The sequence below is a fragment of the Ovis aries genome, chromosome 25 (genome assembly GCF_016772045.2).
Source record: "Ovis aries strain OAR_USU_Benz2616 breed Rambouillet chromosome 25, ARS-UI_Ramb_v3.0, whole genome shotgun sequence".
NCBI classification, from domain to species: domain Eukaryota; kingdom Metazoa; phylum Chordata; class Mammalia; order Artiodactyla; family Bovidae; genus Ovis; species Ovis aries.
Window position 1 is genome coordinate 16,980,856 of NC_056078.1, and position 19,905 is coordinate 17,000,760.

The 19,905-nt window shown below is 36.5% G+C and overlaps 1 protein-coding gene across 4 annotated transcripts in view; it reads left to right on the forward strand.

Annotated features, from left to right (window-relative positions):
- The window catches only part of CABCOCO1 (ciliary associated calcium binding coiled-coil 1), a 160,992-nt gene that overhangs the window by 116,535 nt on the left and 24,552 nt on the right, over positions 1 to 19,905 (forward strand). The window contains exon 6 of one of the 4 annotated variants that reach the window (XM_060406496.1): positions 10,037 to 15,921. The exons of the other annotated variants lie outside the window; for them this stretch is intronic. Within the exon in view, the coding sequence (XP_060262479.1) occupies positions 10,037 to 10,198 (162 nt within the window). The 3' untranslated portion in view covers positions 10,199 to 15,921. Of the gene's footprint in view, positions 1 to 10,036; positions 15,922 to 19,905 lie in introns of those variants that run through there. 4 annotated transcript variants of the gene reach the window in all.

Genomic DNA, 19,905 nt, shown 5'->3' on the forward strand with positions numbered 1-19,905 from the left:
AATGGAACATCAAAATAAATCATGATAGTAATGAATGCTCTACTAGCTAATTTGAACACCAAAATACACTATGATGGTAATGGACTCCATTTGTAAAATACATATCCCTGAAGCTTCACTGTTGTAAATTCATGAATTTTAAAAATAGATTTATGAAGGGAAATAGGACACATCAGTGGAATGACAACTTGTAAATCAAAAGAATAATGAAGTTAAACTATTACTATTTAATAATAACTTATTTAGATATGAATGATCAAAGAATGCTAAAACTGACGGTGTAAGTTTGATGAAAAACTGAATACTTACATTGTCTCAATGTATCTTTCAAAAAAATTGTTACTAACTGCTTATTAAGTAAGTACAACATGCTGAATAATTAACTTCAAAGCAGAGTATTTAACCAATACCATCTCATCCAAGTTACAAACATTAATATTATAAGAAATTATGCAAATTAGCACTGTTGTCTCCTGATATGCTGTAATGAAAAGGATATAACATTACTTCTGGGGCATCTTGTCAAAAATGCATTAAATCATGAGGAACATCAGAAAAATATTTTTAAAAGTTACTGTTAGGCTTTTCAAAAAATCAAGTTCAAGAAAAGTAAAGATAGACTGAGGGACTCATCAGTCTATCTTGACAAGACTAAAGAAACAAATACAAAACATACTTCTGGATTGGATCCCGGACTTACAAATGACATTATTAGGATAATTGGCAAAACTCTACTAGAGTCTGGGGATTATATGGCAATATTAGATCAAGGTTAATTTAAATAGCTGTCCTCTGGTTGTACAGGAAAGTGCTATGTTTCTTTAAAGCATATTGAAGTCTGATGAGAAATACAGCATTGGTCTGCAGTTTAATCCAGTGGTTCTATCAGTGGTACTACAGGAACTCTGTTGATGATTTTTATAACTTATATGTAAATTAGAAGATATTTCAAAAAAAGTAAAACACAGATACAATTTTGATCAAACTTCTATGCATTATATTTAAAAACCTAATGTCTAAATCATGGGAACACTGAAAATGTTGATATAGGTCATAGGTAATCTGCTTTTGCATGTTGTGGCTCCCTCTTCTATTGGCTTTTGTTACATAATTCTGCCCACAGAGGCACAGTATGTCATTTCATTCACTAAAGGATGAAACCATGTAAAATCAATAGTTATACATTGATCATTATCTCTTTCTTTTCCCTCTTGTATTATGGAGGTTTCTAGTACTCACCTAATGTCATATTTCACCTTCTGATTGTTTTTGTTTCAAAATAAAAACATCAGTCACCCTCAAAAAACTGTTTTGTTCTTTGGGGGATCACAGTTGGAAATTAAATAGATTTTGGCAGCAAAATTTTGATTAATAAATGAAGCATCCTAGTTAACCAAAATTTTGCTTTTTCTTTTGGACATATTAAATTTTGTGAAAAAATCTTTCGGTACCTCTTCCTGACTTTGGTAAAAATGAAAAAGAAAGTGAGAAAGGATGAAAAGGAAGGAAAGAAGGGAAAGAGAAGAAAGTGAGAGAAAGAAGGAGGAAAGTCCATAGAAATTTGGCCCATCTCTAATATAGATCCTGGAGGTTACATTTTTTTAAATTACTATCATTTTTTTTTAATTAAAGTCATTTGACTAAAACTGAAATAATCCCACACATATATGAACAACCGATCTTCAACAAAGGAGCTAAGAATACACAATTGAAAATGGATAGTCTCAACAAAAGGTGTTTGGAAACCTGGATATTCACATGCAAACAAGTGAAATTGGACCCCTATCTCACACCATACACAAAATCAACTCAAAATGTGTTAAAAACTGAATGTAGTACCTGAAACTGTAAAGTTCTTAGAAGAAAACCTAAGGGAAATGACATGGGTCCTGGCAGTGACTTTTGACTATGATGCCAAAAGCACAAAGAAAGTGAAAGTCGCATCTGACTCTTTGCAACCCCATGCACTATACAGTCCATGGAATTCTCTAGGCCAGAATACTGCAGTGGGTAACCATTCACTTCTCCAGGGGATCTTCCTGACCCAGGAATCAAACCAGGGTCTCCCGCATTGCAGGCAGATTCTTTATCAGCTGAGCTACTAGGGAAGCCCAAAAGCACAAACAAAAAAGCAAAAATAGATAAGTGAGACTACTGCTACTGCTAAGTCACTTAGTCGTGTCCGACTCTGTGCGACCCCATAGACGGCAGCCCACCAGGCTCCCCTGTCCCTGGGATTCTCCAGGCAAGAACACTGGAGTGGGTTGCCGTTTCCTTCTCCAATGCATGAAAGTGAAAAGTGAAAGTGAAGTCACTCAGTCATGTCCGACCCTCAGCGACCCCATGGACTGCAGCCTTCCAGGCTCCTCCATCCATAGGATTTTCTAGGCAAGAGTACTGGAGTGGGATGCCATGGACTAAATCAAACTAAAAAGCTTCTGCATGGCAAAGGAAACAAAACAGTGAGAAGACAAACTGTAGAATGGGAGGAAATATTTTCAAATCATGTATCTGATAAAGGGTTGATTTACAATATAAGAAACTTCTATAAATAGGAAAAACCAAATAACCTGTTTTAAAAAGTAGGCAAGGAACTTGAAGAGATATTTCTCCAAAGTAGACAACAAATAGACAACAGATATGTGAAAGATGCTCAGTATCACTATTTATCAGAGAAATGCAAACCAAAACCATATTGAGCTATTACCACACACCTGTTCAGACAGTTCAGTTGCTTAGTCATGTCCAACTCTTTGCGACCCCATGAATCACAGCACGCCAGGCCTCCCTGTTCATCACCAACTCCCGGAGTTCATCCAAACTCATGTCCATTGAGTTGGTGATGCCATCCAACCATCTCATCCTCTGACATCCCCTCTCCTCTTGCCCCTAATCCCTCAGAATCAGAGTCTTTTCCAATGAGTCAACTCTTTGCATGAGGTGGCCAAAGTATTGGAGTTTCAGCTTTAGCATCAGTCCTTCCAATGAACACCCAGGACTGATCTCCTTTAGAATGGACTGGTTGGATCTCCTTGCAGTCCAAGGGACTCTCAAGAGTCTTCTGCAACACCACAATTCAAAAGCATCAATTCTTCGGCACTCAGCTTTCTTCACAGTCCAACTCTCACATCCATACATGACCACTGGAAAAAACATAGCCTTGACTAGATGGTCCTTTCTTGCAAAGTAATGTCTCTGCTTTTGAATATGCTATCTATGTTGGTCATAACTTTTCTTCCCAGGAGTAAGCGTCTTCTAATTTCATGGCTGCAGTCACCACCTGCAGTGATTTTGGAGCCAAAAAAATAAAGTCTGACACAGTTTCCACTGTTTCCCCATCTATTTCCCATGAAGTGATGGGACCAGATGCCATGATCTTCGTTTTCTGAATGTTGAGCTTTAAGCCAACTTTTTCACTCTTCTCTTTCACTTTCATCAAGAGGCTTTTTAGTTCCTCTTCACTTTCTGCCGTAAGGGTAGTGTCACCTGCATATCTGAGGTTATTGATATTTCTCCCGGCAATCTTGATTCCAGCTTGTGCTTCTTCCAGCCCAGCTTTTCTCATGATGTACTCTGCATATAAGTTAAATACACAGGGTGACAATATACAGCCTTGATGTACTCCTTTTCCTATTTGGATCCAGTCTTTTGTTCCATGTCCAGTTCTAACTGTTGCTTCCTGTCGTGCATATAGGTTTCTCAAGAGGCAAGTCAGGTGGTCTGGTATTCCCATCCCTTTCAGAATTTTCCACAGTTTATTGTGATACACATAGTCAAAGGCTTTGGCATAGTCAATAAAGCAGAAATAGATGTTTTTCTGCAAGTCTCTTGCTTTTTCGATGATCCAGCTCATGTTGGCAATTTGATCTGGTTCCTTTGCCTTTTCTAAAACCAGCTTAAACATCAGAAGTTCATGGTTCATGTACTGTTGAAGCCTGTCTTGGAGAATTTTGAGCATTACTTTGCTAGCATGTGAGATGAGTGCAATTGTGCAGTAGTTTGAGCATTCTTTGGCATTGCCTTTCTTTGGGATTGCAGTGAAAACAGACCTTTTCCAGTCCTGTGGCCACTTCTGAGTTTTCCAAATATGCTGGCATATTGAGTGCAGCACTTTCACAGCATCATCTTTCAGGATTTGAAATAGCTCCACTGGAATTCCATCACCTCCACTAGCTTTGTTCGTAGTGATGCTTTCTAAGGCCCACTTGACTTCACATTCCAGGATGTCTGGCTCTAGGTGAATGATCACACCATCATGATTATCTTGGTTGAAGATCTTTTTTGTACAGTTTTCCTGTGTATTCTTGCCACCTCTTCTTAATATCTTCTGCTTCTGTTAAGTCCATACTATTTCTGTTCTTTATTGTGCCCATCTTTGCATGAAATGTTCTCTTGGCATCTCTAATTTTCTTGAAGAGATCTCTAGTCTTTCCCATTATGTTGTTTTTCTCTATTTCTTTGCATTGATCACTGAGGAAGGCTTTCTTATCTCTCCTTGCTATTCTTTGGAACTCTGCATTCAGATGCTTATATCTTTCCTTTTCTCCTTTGCTTTTCACTTCTCTTATTTTCAGAGCTATTCGTAAGGCCTCCTCAGACAGCCATTTTGCTTTTTTGCATTTCTTTTCCATGGGGATGGTCTTGATCCCTGTCTCCTGTACAATGTCACAAACTTCTGTCCATAGTTCGTCAGGCACTCTATCTATCAGATCTAGTCCCTTAAATCTATTTCTCACTTCCACTATATAATTATAAGGGATTTGATTTAGGTCATATCTGAATGGTCTAGTTATTTCTCCATTGATCTCCAATAGCATATTGGGCACCTACCAACCCAGGTAGTTCCTCTTCCAGTATCCTATCATTTTGCCTTTTCATACTGTTCATGGGGTTCTCAAGTCAAGAATACTGAAGTGGTTTGCCATTTCCTTCTCCAGTGGACCACATTCTCTCAGACCTCTCCACCATGACCCACCCGTCCTGGATGGCCCCATACAGCATGGCTTAGTTTCATTGAGTTAGACAGTGCTCTGGTCCATGTGATCAGATTGGCTAGTTTTCTGTGATTATGGTTTCAACGTTTCTGCCCTGTGATGCCCTCTCACAACACCTACCATCTTACTTGGTTTTCTCTTACTTTGGACATGGGGTATCTCTTCACAGCTAATCAAGCAAAGCACAGCTGCTGCTCCTTACCTTGGACTAGGGGTATCTCCTCACAGCCGCCCCTCCTGACCTTTGCGACTCCATGGACTTTAGCCTACCAGCCTCCTCTGTCCGTGGGATTTTCAGGCAAGAATACTGGAGTGGGTTGCCATTTCCTTCTCCAGGAGATCTTCCCCACCCAGGGATCAATCCCATGTCTTCCGCATTGTAGACAGATGCTTTATTGTCCTTGCCACCAGGGAATGTGATTCACACCTGTTAGGAAGGTTATTAATAAAAAACAAGATTTATTTTTGTGAAGAAATTGAAACTTTCGTACAGTGTTAGTGGAATGTTAAATGGCACAGTCACCTTGACAAATAATAAGGACATTCTTCAAAAAAATTAAAAATAGTACTACCATATGATCCAGCAATCCCGTGTCTGATTATATAGCCAAAAGAGTGGAAATCAGGATTTCAGAGAGATACCTGCATTCCCATATTTACTGCAGCATTATTCACAATAGGCAATGTATGGAAGCCACCCAAATGTGCATCAACAAATAAATGGAGAAAGGAAATGTGGTACAGAAATATAATGAAATATTTTTCAGCCTTTAAAAAGGAAATCTTACCGTTTACAGCAACACATGAATGGATCTGGAGGACATTACATACTTGCATGCTAAATTACTTCAGTTGTATCCAACTCTTTCTGACACTATGGACTGTAGCCAGCCAGGTTCCTCTGTTCATGGGATTCTCCAGACAAGAATACTGAAGTAGGTTGCCATACCCTCCTCCAGGGGATCTTCCTGACCCAGGGATTGAACCTGCATCTCTTATGTCTCCTGCATTGGCAGGTGGGTTCTTTACCACTAGTGCCACCTTATGCTACATGAATTAAGCCAGTCACAGAAGGACAGGTATGGAGTGATTCCACTTACATGGGGTATATAAAATAGTTAGATTCATGGAAAGAGAGAACAGAATGGTATTGCCAGGGGGTGAAGGGAAGAGTAGATAGGGAGTTGTTCAATGGGTATAAAGTTTCAGGTATGCAGGATAAATAAGTTCTGGATATCTGCTGTGCAGCATAGTGCCTAGAGTTAGAAATATGGTACTGTGCACTTAAAACTTAAGAAGATCAAGCTCATGTTAAGTGTTGCTATACCACAGCAATAAATAAATAAAAGAAGCAAAGGAAACAAGAAATCTTTTGGAGGTGATGGGTATGCTTATTACCTTGATTGTAGTGATGGTGTGACAAGTGTATGCATATGTCTAAATTCATCAAAATGTATACCTTCAGTTCAGTTCAGTCTGTCTGTCTTATCCTACTCTTTGCGACCCCATGGACTGCAGCATGCCAGGCCTCCCTATCCATCACCAACTCCTGGAGTTTATCCAAACTCACACCCATTTAGTCAGTTACGCCATCCAACCATCTGATCCTCTGTCATCCCCTTCTCCTCCTGCCTTCAATCTTCCCCAGCATTAGGGTCTTTTCAAATGAGTCAGCTCTTTGCATCAGGTGGCCAAAGTATTGGAGTTTCAGCTTCAACATCAGTCCTTCCAATGAACATTCAGGACTGAATCTCCTTTAGGATGGACTGGTTGGATCTCCTTGCTGTCCAAGGGACTCTCAAGAGTCATCTCCAACACCACAGTTCAAAAGCATCAATTCTTCGGTGCTCAGCTTTTGTTATACTCCAACTTTCACATTCATACATGGCTACTGGAAAACCATAGCCTTGATGAGATGGAACTTTGTTGGCAAAGTAATGTCTCTGCTTTTTAATAGGCTGTCTTGATTGGTCATAGCTTTCCTTCCAAGGTGTCTTTTAATTTCATGGCTGCAATCACCATCTGCAGTGGTTTTGGAGCCCAGAAAAATAAAGACAACCCTGTTTCCATTGTTTCCCCATCTACTTGCCATGAAGTGATGGGACCAAATACCATGATCTTAGTTTTCTGAATGTTGAGTTTTAAGCCAACTTTTTCACTCTCCTCTTTCACTTTCATCAAGAGGCTCTTTAGTTCTTCTTTACTTTCTGCCATAAGGGTGGTGTCATCTGTATATCTGAGGTTGTTGATATTTCTTCCTGCAATCTTGATTCCAGCTTGTGCTTCATCCAGCCCAGCATTTCTCATGATGTACTCTGCATATAAGTTAAATAAGCAGGATGACAATATGCAGCCTTGACTTAGATATGTGCTAGTTTTGGTATTTAAAAGTATACCTAGTAAAGCTGAGAAAAAAATTTAAATGGAAGTTTCAGAAAAACCAGTGAAGTAGGTGTTCTGGTTAGCTAGATTCCAGATTTAAAAAGAAAGGAAAACCTTGATCTTGTATGATTCTATTATTTAAGTATCTGACTATATAATTTGCCAATTTTACATAAGAGTAGTTTATAAAAGTAATTTTTATTATGTACAAGTAGAGTATCCAAGTCTTACTTTCTGATTTTTTATTGCTTTTAAATCTATTGCTGAATTGTTTATTGGCTAAAGAATCTGTAAGTATGAGCTAAAAGAAAAGATATTTGAATTAAAACAGTCTGCCTTGAGTCCCCAGGGGAGTGATGAACTAGCATTTTAATTACCAACAAATTTAATTATTCAGCCAGGTGTGAGCCATCAAAAGTTTAGCAAACCCTGTTTTAAGTAAGCACTTTGCATTTGTATAAAATTATGATGCCATACATTTCTAATACAGAATGCAGATTCAGAAAGCTGTCAGGCTCACGGTGTGGTTACATCATTTTGTTTCAACTTATATTTCCAGAATACTGCAGCTATCAATATTAGACCATAAAGTGGAACATGTTGCACCCAAAAGTTAAGGCCATTGATATGGGGATTCTCACCACTGCAACATTCTACCAGCCTTTCCCTTCATTATTAGGATTTATCTGAATGCTATTTTTTTGGCAGAACTATAATGAAATGAGTAATTTGCTTAATGGAAACAGATCTGTTATGTAAAGTTATAGAGCTATATCTGTAACCCCTGCTCTTATTGCTCTGTAAATTTAATGAAACTTTCTATTCAGTGGAGCTTTTGTGGACTTGTACAGCATTCTCTTAGTCCTCAGAATAATAAGGCAAGGGTCACAGAGACACTTCATAACTGCCAAGATTACAATTACTTTCATATGGATTTAACTCTAGTAAACTATCAAAATTCTTATCTGCTAGAGAAAAACTTGGAAATACACTAGTGAAATTGAAAGTTAGGGCCAGGGGCATTTAGAAAATCTTAATTTAAATCAAATCTCCGTCTTTATCATTGCAGTCAGTGTTTTCAGATCCTTACTGGGATGAGGTGAACTAGTTTGGAGATACTTTGGTATTTATATTTTGATTCTGTTTCTACATTCACTAAGGTTGATTTACCTATCCACTGTCTAGTTAGGTAGGCATACATTATAAGTAACATATACCATTTGTTATACCAATTTTATATACAATTTTCATATACTGTTTCTAAATACATGCCACCAATGAGTAGTAAATGCATTTATCTGTTTTAGTATCTTTTAGTTTAGATTGCATAGTCTGATAGTTCTAAAATATTCCTGTTGTTTCAATATTATATAACCCTAACCTATTTAGATTTTGCCTCATCCAGACCATGCACCTTACCACTTTTGCTGTATTTTGAGATAAGATTTTATGTTTAATGTATGGCGCAAAAGAAAGATTAAATATCCTATACTCTTTTGCGTTATTTTACTAAGAAAATAAATTTGCCGCATGTGAAATCTATCTATCTTGAGTTTTGAAAACTAGAATTTTCTAATTTGGGAGAAGTGCTCACTATTTTAGATGTTTAATCAAGGGTCAGATAATGACTGAATGGGCTGCAATAGTTGCAGTTTATACCAGAGTCACACTATAGTGCCCTCCTGTGGAGGTTTGGTTAAAACTTTATTTTTATACCCATGAGGATGATTTTCAAAGTAACGAAATCATTACATTCAAACTACCAAAGTTTAACCTAACCTGGTCCTTTTTTTGTTTATAACTAGATGTTAAATTACTTTTAAATATAAAAGCATTCACAGTTCAGAAAACTAGCAGTTCAAAGTACAAACTGAGGAATGTTAGCTTTTTATCTATATTTCTTTATTTTCTTAAGATATGTTTTTCCTTGATTTTTCCTTAAATGATCAAATAATAAAGAGGAAAGAGAATAATAAAGCCCTTAACTAGAAAGATAATTTTTTCAGCTAAGACATTCTTAGATTTATGTCATGAAAAAGAGTTTTATTGTTAGAAGAATAGAGACTATAATGTTTTTAAATTACAACAGAAAAACTGATAATAGAAGCTTAGTGTAGAATGCACTCTCATTTATATATACCAAACATTGTCAAGAGCTGACTTTTTTTAACTCTAGCTTTTTTTTCCAGTTTAAAATTTAAACTTTTTACTGAGGATAAATCAGTTATCATATATTAGGTATTTATTAATATTTCAAAATGATTTGGCCTGTCTTTTCTTCCAGCTCTAAAATTTCTTTTAATTTCAGGAGTATAGTAATATAATGTTTATTACCATATGTGGCATGCACATGCGTGTGTGTGTGTGTGTGTGTGTGTGTGTGTGTGTATCCATCCCAAGACCTTTTTACTCTTGGTCCACATTTATAATCAAGTTCAATGTGTATAACATATCAGATCAGTGGATTTAGGTGTCCAATAGTCGCTATTGTATTAGGATGGTGCAGAAGTAATTGTGGTTTTGCATTGTTGAAATTTGCTGTTTGATATTGGAATACATTCTTAAATAAATGTGGTTATGTTATACATCATTTTAGTTAACATATTTCACTTTATTTCGATGCTAATAACTTATTGCTGTTTATTTTATATTTATTTTAGACTAGGGAAATGATGTTAGACAAAAAGCAAATTCGAGTTATTTTCTTATTCGAATTCAAAATGGGTCATAAAGCAGCAGAGACAATTTGCAACATCAACAATGTATTTGGCCCAGGAACTGCTAATGAACATAAAGTAAATGAAGTTTTGCAAAGAAGGTAAGAGCCTTGAAGATGAGGAGTGCATTGGGCGGCCATCAGAAGCTGATAGCAACCTATTGAGAGCAATCATCGAAGCTGATCCTCTTACACAAGAGGTTGCCAAAGAACTCCATGCCGACCTTTCTACAGTCGTTTGGCATTTGAAGCAAATTGGAAAGGTGAAAAAGCTTGATAAGAGGGCGCCTCATGAGCTGACCTCAAATTTAAAAAAATCTTTGTTTTGAAGTGTCTTCTCTGTTCTGTGCAACAACAATGAATCATTTCTCGATCGGATTGGGACGTGGGATAATAAGTGGATTTTATACGACAACCAGCAACGATCAACTCAGTGATTCAACCAAGAAGAAGCTCCAAAGCACTTCCCAAAGCCAAACTTGCACCAAAAAAAGGTCATGGTCACTGTTGGGTGGTATGTTGCCCATCTGATCCACTGCAGCGTTCAGAATCCTGGCAAGACCATTACATCTGAGAAATACGTTCAGCAAACCGATGAGATGCACCAAAAACTGCAGTGCCTGCAGCCGGCGTTGGTCAATAAAATGGGCCCAGTTCTCCACAACAATGCCCAACCGCCCATCACACAACCAGCACTTCAAAAGTTGAACAAATTGGGCTATGAAGTTTTGCCTCACCCACCATATTCACCTGTCCTCTTGCCAACAGACTACTACTTCTTCAAGCATTACAGCTTTTTGTAGGGAAAATACTTCCACAACTAGCAGGAGGCAGAAAATGCTTCCCAAGAGTTCATCATATCCCAAAGCATGAATTTTTATGCTACAGAAATAAACTTATTTCTCACTGGCAAAGATGTGTTGATTGTAATGGTTCCTATTTTGATTAATAAAGATGTGTTTAAACCTAGTTATAATGATTTAAAATTCATGATCCAAAACCGCAATTACTCTTTCACCAATAATATTTAGTCTTTTGTTCCAGTGGCCCACTGCTTTATTGCTCAACCTTTTCCATTTGCTGATACTAAGGATGTCTGCTAACTACTCAAAACACACCTTACTTTTTTAATGGAAAATTAAACAGATGTTAAGAACCACTGGAACCTAATTAAGATTTTCCTGAAGAAGTAGGAAGGAAAAAATAAAACACTAAAGAGAGTTGAGACAAAAGCCAGAAAGCTATCTGCAACATTTTATGTCAACAACAAATACAATGGATTTTTGCCTCCTTACTTAAGTCTCTTTAAACCTATCTCCTGCAAATGAAAGGGAAACACACTGGTTCTTCAAAGTTTAAATATCTGAAATTACAGACTGTTAGACAACTGGCAGCATTCATAACTAGAGAAATAAGTGGAACTCTTTCTAAAGCAATAGCCATGATCAAAGAGATTATGAGTAAGCTCATCCAAATTAGAAGTGTTGGACAAGATCTTAAAATAAAAACAAAAATAAGAAGAAATCATGTGGACCAGAGTGGAGGATGGCATTAGCTTCTTTTAGTAAAACTAGTTTCATTGATGAGACCAGGTGAGATTTGAACCATAGTTGAGAAATTCAGCCTAACCTAAAAGTAATCTTAAATTTTTTGATGAAGCATGATAGTACTGAGCATTCTTCTATGTTCTAAAGAGAATCCAAGAAAAGAATGAGATTTTCCAAGGCCGGAATTATTGAGTTCCACTGATGAGCAACAGTGAAATAGAAGGTATCTTTATACAACCGTGAAGTCAATGGAATAAAATTGGGTCCTAGCCAGAAAATTTCTCTCAGAGGGATCCAGGATAAACCTCAAAAGGTGTTCACAAACTGAGGTTCACATGGAGATTAGACTACAGCCTCCTACGGAACCTAATTCAGCAGGAACTTGATCTTTCTTTCTAGACTCCAGGCAGACACGAGAGCCACTTTCTGTCAATAAGATCAAATAAAGTCTGCTACATGAAATTATCAAAGACTAGGTAATGGCAATCCTTAAATCTTGAGTTTCAGTTTCCCACCAAAAGTCTCTGGAACAGCCAGACTTAACTAAATCAGTCTGGGACCAGTGCATCTTAGTTATTACCTCACACTAACATTTCTCCAGCTTCCACCATGGTGTAGACCCTGGAGGTCCTTCTGAAAAAGATGAAGACATTGCCTTCAAGTAGTTCATTTATAAGAATGTTGTCATTGTTTGCCCAACTGGGTGTAATTTTCTGGCATAGGATCTACCCTCTCCATAAGAATGAAGTATGAGTGGTTTATTAGATAAAATTAGGATTATAGGATTTGTGGTAGAGTCTCTTGAGTCATCTCCCAGCATACATTCTCCCCCTTCTTCCCCTTTTCCCCTAGTAGAAAAATTTTACTGGGGAAGATGATTGGCTAGGATAGACTTCACTTCCCAGCATCCTTTTCAGTGAGTGAGTAAGTAAACTTAGGCAAAACAGTGTTGGCCGATGGAATGTAAGCAGAAGTCAAGTGTGAATCTTAATGGAATTGTCATTAAAAGGAAGGAGCACACCCTTCTTTTTCAGTTCAGTTCAGCCTCTCAGTCGTGTCCGACTCTTTGTGACCCCATGAACTGTAACACACCAGGCTTCCCTGTCCATCACCAACTCTCAGAGCCTGCTCAAACTCATGTCCATCATGTCAGTGATGCCATCCAGCTATCTCATCTTCTATCGTCCCTTTCTCCTCCCGCCTTCAATCTTTCCCAGCATGAGGGTTTTTTCCAATGAGTTGGTTCTTTGCATCAGGTGGCCAAAGTATTGGAGTTTCACCTTCAGCATTAGTCCTTCCAATGAATATTCAGGACTGATTTCCTTTAGGATGGACTGGTTGGATCTCCTTGCAGTCCAAGGGATTCTCAAGAGTCTTCTCCAACACCACAGTTCAAAAGCATCAATTCTTCGGTGCTCAGCTTTCTTTATAGTTCAACTCTCACATCCATACATGACTACTGGACAAACCATAGCTTTGACTAGATGGACTTTTGTTGGCAAAGTAATGTCTCTGCTTTTGAATATGCTGCCTAGGTTGGTCATAACTTTTCTTCCAAGAAGCAAGTGTCATTTAACTTCATGGCTGCAGTCACCATCTGCAGTGATTTTGGAGCCCCCAAAATAAAAGTCTGTCACTGTTTCCATTGTTTCCACATCTATTTGCCATGAAGTGATGGGACCAGATGCCATGATCTTAATTTTCTGAATGTTGAGCTTTAAGCCAACTTTTCACTCTCCTCTTTCACTTTCATCAAGAGGCTTTTTAGTTAGTTCCTCTTCACTTTCTGCCGTAAGGGTGGTGTCATCTGCATATCTGAGGTTATTGATATTTCTCCCAGCAATCTTGATTCCAGCTTGTGCTTCATCCAGCCCAGCATTTTGCATGATGTACTCTGCATATATGAAAAATAAACAGGTTGACAATATACAGCCTTGACATACTCCTTTCCAAGAACCAATCTGTTCTTCCATGTCTAGTTCTAAATGTTGCTTCCTGACCTGCATACAGATTTCTCAGGAGGCAAGTCAGGTGGTCTGGTATTCCCATCTCTTCCCTTCTTTTTGCTTTTCTCCTGTTTTCCTGGGTAGACTATGAAAAGGATGGCTTTGGATGGAGCAAGCATTTTGGACCAGGAGGTTATCTCGGGACTGGAGGCCAGCATAGAGGAGCAGCAAGCTAAAAGGAGCCCAGACCCCAAAAGACTTCATACAGAGCAGAGTCAGAGTTGCTATGTGTGTGCTGTGTAGCAGCTTTCTTTTGCTAACTTCTGAAATTTTATGTGAAGCCACGATAAAATACTGTCTTGTTAAAGCTGCTGAATTTTGGGTTTTCTTTCACTTTAACAGCTAGATGCTATCCCATTACACAAATGTCACTACCATATAGTGTTAACAAACAACTATTATCCACTTTTCATTTTAAAATTTAAATTTGAAACATTTTTAATGATAGCTCAAGAATAAAAATGTTTTATTATAGTTGACCTCTCTAAATATGTGTAGATTTCACATAATTCTAACATGAAAATTACTGTAGTATACATTATATTATATAACAGTTATATTGGACAATATATGTTATAGCAGTTTGGATCTTCTGGCAAATTATAAACAGTTAAAAACCTCATTAATTCACCTATCCGCCTAGTCTGCACTAATAGTAAAACTTCAGTCTGTAAAAGTACAAAGACAAATAATATAGACAGTATTACATGGAAGCTGTTTATAAACAGCCTTTGTTCTCTTAAGTAGGACAGGGTTTGAATTTGGCAGCATTGTTTGTATGCAAATGGACATTGCTAATTATGAATGAAGTGGGTTTTTTTTTTCCTAAGTCATTAAGGTAGATGCAGAATCTCTACTTGTAATATTTTATTAGCAATTTATATCAGCTATGGTTTATTTCAGTTATTACTTTATCCGCCTTTTTAACAGGAGTTCTACAAGGCGACTAAGTCCTACAGAAAATTGTTTAAATGATTATTTTCTCAAGGATGGCACATAGCTAGTAAGATTCAAGATGCACAGGAAAGAAGTTAATTCATTATAAACAGTAGATGACTTGGGCATGAAGGCTGAATTATCTGGAAATCCTGGTAGAGAGGCTGAGAATTGCTACAACTTGGAAATAAAGTTCTAAGTAGAAAATATGCTATGAATCAGACTCTGTCAAATTCAGCATGGCTTTCCACTCAATTCATCCTAATTAATATTTAATAGGCATGAGAGTAACTTTAATTCTTCAGAAATTTGAGCTGTTTCTATTCCATCTTTGGTAAGAACTGTGATCTAAATGTAATAAAAAGAAGTTGATAAAAGCAGTATTTTGAGCAAAGTTAACTTGGCAATGTTATACACAACATTGTGAAATGAAAAGTGATTGGGGAACAGAAAGCTAAATTAGGAAATTGAGAAATGATTAAAAAATAGAACTAGGATATAGCAATCGAAATGGAAAGGAATAGACATGTAAGAACTACTATAAAGAAAATTTAAAATAGAAGTTGATGACAATTTGGATATCAAAGACTAAATTAAGACAAGTCAAAACTTGTACAGATTTGAATAAAAGGATCTAAAAGTAATTGTGCTATTGACATAATTAGAAAAGATAATTTTCATAATGATACTAAGGGTTGTGATGTTGAGTTTAGTGTTAAATACATTAAATTTAATGTGATACTGAAATGACAAAACATAAATTTCCTACAGACAGTTGGAGATTTATAGGTAGATAAGCACATTAGAAAGGTCACTGATTGAACTGGGAGAGGGAACTCATATGTAATAGTCTTTATCTAGCCATCTTTGTGCAAGTGTGGCTTTTGCCGTGCACTGTGACATCATGATGCAGAGACTGCATCATGATACAGGGTCACATTGTAATGTGAGTGTGTTCTTTAGGGCCAGGGCCTGGGCATGTGTCAGTAGTGGGGTCTCGAGAAACCAGGTTTGAAGCGTATGGAAGGAGAAGCTAGTCTGTGGAAAATTCTAACAGTGATCAGCTATGTGAAAAGTTATTTAAGTCTTGTAATATGAGTTAAATGACATTTTAAGAACTCAAATATATTTTTGAAGACTTGGAATAAAAACCCAAGTGCAAATGAAATGCAAACATTTTATTCAACAAATTTTGAATATATCATCTTAACTGGAATTTGGGCAGACTTTTGGAGTATTTTAATTCAACAAGTGAGAAATTAACAACTTTTGATTTGGACTTATATTCAGAGCACCTTCTTTTGTCATCTTTAAATTGCTTTATAAAGAACTGAGAAAAATTCAAAATATAGTAGAATATAAAATAAGAGCAATGCAGATGAGAAATTAATATAAACTATTCTGACATCAGTGAATAAATTGTAACCCCTCAAAACAATTGTAATCATAACAAAAGTAGTAACTCAATAAGCGGAAAAAATACATTTTAAATAGAAGCAATGACTAGGCCAGATTGCTTGATGGTCCAGTTAGGGAAAAGGAGTGAATCACATGAACACATTGTAAAAAGATTTTAATTTCTTGCCTTTTACCAAAAAATACTAACATTGACAATAACATCAAATATATAATATGTATCTACAGTAAAGATATTGACAGAAATTGCTTAATGAGTGCCATCTTTATAAGGATTAAGATTATTTTAAATTGTTCACTGTATAAGAGAATCTGAAAAGACCCTATAGTGTTACATTTCATATATGGAGGAATCTTGCTACAGGTTTTTTTTTAAACTTGCCATCAGTCCTAAAATTCACATGATAGTATCTATAATGAGTTGTGAAGCTGAAATTTTTCTGAACTATATCAATAATCATTACAATTTTCATTAATCAAACTAGAGGAAAGACTAGATAATCTTTCTAGTCTTTCTGTGGAAAATAATATTACAACATTTTGTCATATGAAGAGCTGATTAGAATATGAAGCTCCAAAAGTAAAGTGAGATGAATTACAAATATAGGTCAAGCAGTTGACAGTTACTCATTTTTTTATTTTGTAATATTTGTGGAATTTGTCAGCTTTTTAATATATCTAATTTGTTGTTAATTCCTTGCATATATATGCATATGTACATGTGTGTATATATATATATATATATATATATTCACTTGTGTGATTTCTATAGATCACTTGTGTATGTAATTTTTTTTCGTAATTTAACTTCAGGCTCCACAAAGCCTTCCCTGGCTGTATCTTGTGCCTGATTCTGACTGAATAGGAGAGCAGGAAGACCAATGAGAAGGTGATTGCTCTGCTCTGAGATCCTGGAAAGGGTGATAGTAGAAAAGTTAGAGAGAAGTAGATTCCAAATATATTTCAGAGCAGATCTGGCAGGAGTGGCTGAAGAATTGGATGTAAAGCATGAGGGAAAAGGAGAAATCAAGAATGACCCATGCCTCCACCACAATTCTGATTTGAACAGTTAGGTGAATATTATCACCATTACCTGGAAGCCTGGAGAAGGAGCAGGCTTAAGGAAAGAGATAAAGAACTCTATCAAACATGCTGAGTTTTTCATGATTTCCTCACTATACTACACTGCCTTTGAGGCTGCTTGTCTCATTGTACCTTATAGTCATGCCCACGTTAGATTGTAAACTCAAAGAGAGCAACAACTGTCTTCTCTCTGTGCTCGTGAGCATAACATTTTCATTTAGTTGAATTTAACATGTATTGCACCAACTATATATGCAAGATGCTCTACCAGAATTTTATTTAAATCTTGTAAATCAAACTCTACCTACAAAAAAATGCGAATAGTTAAGAAACAAGGTTTAGAATGAAAGAGACCAGGGTTAGCACCTTAGTTCTGTTACCTCTAATCATGGGGTATGTTATTTGAACAATAACATAACCTCTCAGAGCCTCTTGTTCCTTATCTTAAAATGAGAATGCGTATTCCTATTTCATAGGATTATTGCAAGTGAAAATAGGCCAATGTGTGCAAAATGCCTAGCATACATGAGCACTCAATAAATGGTAGGATGCACTTGCATTTGGTTTTCTTGCCAGTACAAATAATATCTATAGCACAGGCATCACACAATCAGTATACTAGAAAGTGTTAAGAGAGAGAAGTTACATTTTCAGCCTAAGAACCTATCTTAAATAATTTCAGAAAGAGATAATAGGTTTTTGCACTTTCCCAGTCCTAAAAGGGAGAGGGGGTAAAAGGCGCTGTGAGCAAAAATAGAATGAATTTACCCAATTCTTTACTGCACTATTTAACCTCTGCTTTCTTAATCATATGCACAGCAGGGGAAAGGATGTGCTAAAACAATTTATGTGTCATGAACAAAGCAGCCGCAGATTTTAGCTCAAAAATCACGCTAGGAAAACCACCAGTTGGAAGTAAAGTAATAAGGCCAAATTTATTTTTTTAATTGAGTCTTGAGTTACAAGCAACCCTTTAATTACATTAATCAAGCAGCCTTCTTCTCAGCAAATGATGAGGGAAATGCATTGTTCTAACATTTGCTAAATTTGTTTTTAAAATTGCTGGATATTATTTGGACATATAGAAATAAATCTCTTAATTTCCTTTTCTCCATTGTTTCACTGTAGCTATAGCAAAAGACAAATATACACTTACTTCTAGACATGACTGACTCTAAAAGATTATACATCAAATTTTAAATTTAAAAACTTTACAACATTTAAATATTTAAAACATTAGCATGCCTCAAACAAAGTTTTACACGATAACTTTTATTTCAGTTGTTCTGATCTTTGACTTTTTGAGATGTTCCCACAAAATCCTCAAAGAAATGGGCTTTACCAATGCATGATGTCAGTCAGAAGGTTGCTTGCCCCATATGATAGGCTGAGAACCAACGGTTACAGGAAATTAAGTGACTTGTCTGAAAGTTGTGTAGTTATTAAATGTGCAAGCTGAAACTCAACCTAGACCTGATTGGCCCCAACTTTCGCCAACACTATGTGCATCTCCTGTCCTGGGATGCTCTCCTTACCCTCTATACTTTTGAACATGCACTTCCCCTGTCTGTCTGTCTTTGTTTATGGGATTGTCTCTTTATTCACCCCCATCTGCATGCTATTCCCTATTTACCCTTCAAAATTTAATACAGGTACCATCTCCCCTTTATGCTTTTCCTGAATCCCTTCCTCTGTTCTGTTCTATCAGAATGAAGTAGCTGTCTCTCCTCTCTATTTCTAGAACACCCTACATATTCTTCTAGCAGTTATTTCACTCTGCAAATTATCTTGTATATCATCCCTACCAAGAACCCCATGTACACGCTAAATTGTGACCTGCTTGAAAGTAGAGGAATATTTGATCATCCCTGAAAACCTAGGGCCTAGACAATGCTGGTTTATAGTGGATACTCAGTAAAGTCACACTGCAAATGATTGCATAAATGAGAATTTTAAAAATAGAATGCCTTGTTTTCTGAAAAAAGTATGAAAGCTTTGAGGAGGAGCTGGGAGTTTAGCTGAACTTTTGAGGGTGCATAGGATTTATGGAGAAGGAAAGAATGTTAAAATTTAAAGTAAGTGATTTGTAGTAATCCCTGAATCGAAATTTTCCAGAATATAATATCATTACAGGAAATGTTAAGGAAATTTATATTTCTGTCATTGCCAGAATGCAATGAAATTGAGAATGCAATAACATAATTAATATTTTACAGTAAGAGCCCTAAGAGTATACATTAAAAATTTTGTTTTCTGGTCTTTAAAAATTATTACTGCAAGGTAATTTACACTTTATTTAAGTTAGTAACAACAAACATGGCATCTTTTCAATCAGTGTCACCAAGCAACAGTTCTAATTTGATCTGATATTTCGTAAAAGAAACTTATTTGAGCCAGATAGTTTTTCTCATATAACTAATAACAATTTTGGTTGGTAATGAAACAAAACTAGTCTTTCAGTAGGAGGCAGTCCTGTGCTTCACTGGCATATCAGCCCTCCTCATGCTAGGGGGCACTAAAGAGTCAGAGCTGATGTCCTCAGAAAGGAGATGCCATCAACCCTGATATTCATTGCTGTACAACAATCATACACCAACATCTAAAAAAATACAAACACCTTCAGTTCAGTTCAGTTCAGTCGCTCAGTCATGTCCGACTCTTAGTGTCTAAATAAGAGAATGGAGTTTGAAAAGCCCAGTAATTCAATAATGTTGAAATAAAATATGGTAAACATTGTGAAATGTAGCCTCGTGTTTCTAAATGTACACCTTTAGTCTACAGACCTGTATTTAAGTAAATCAACCATTTGCTACTTTTGTCTTGGA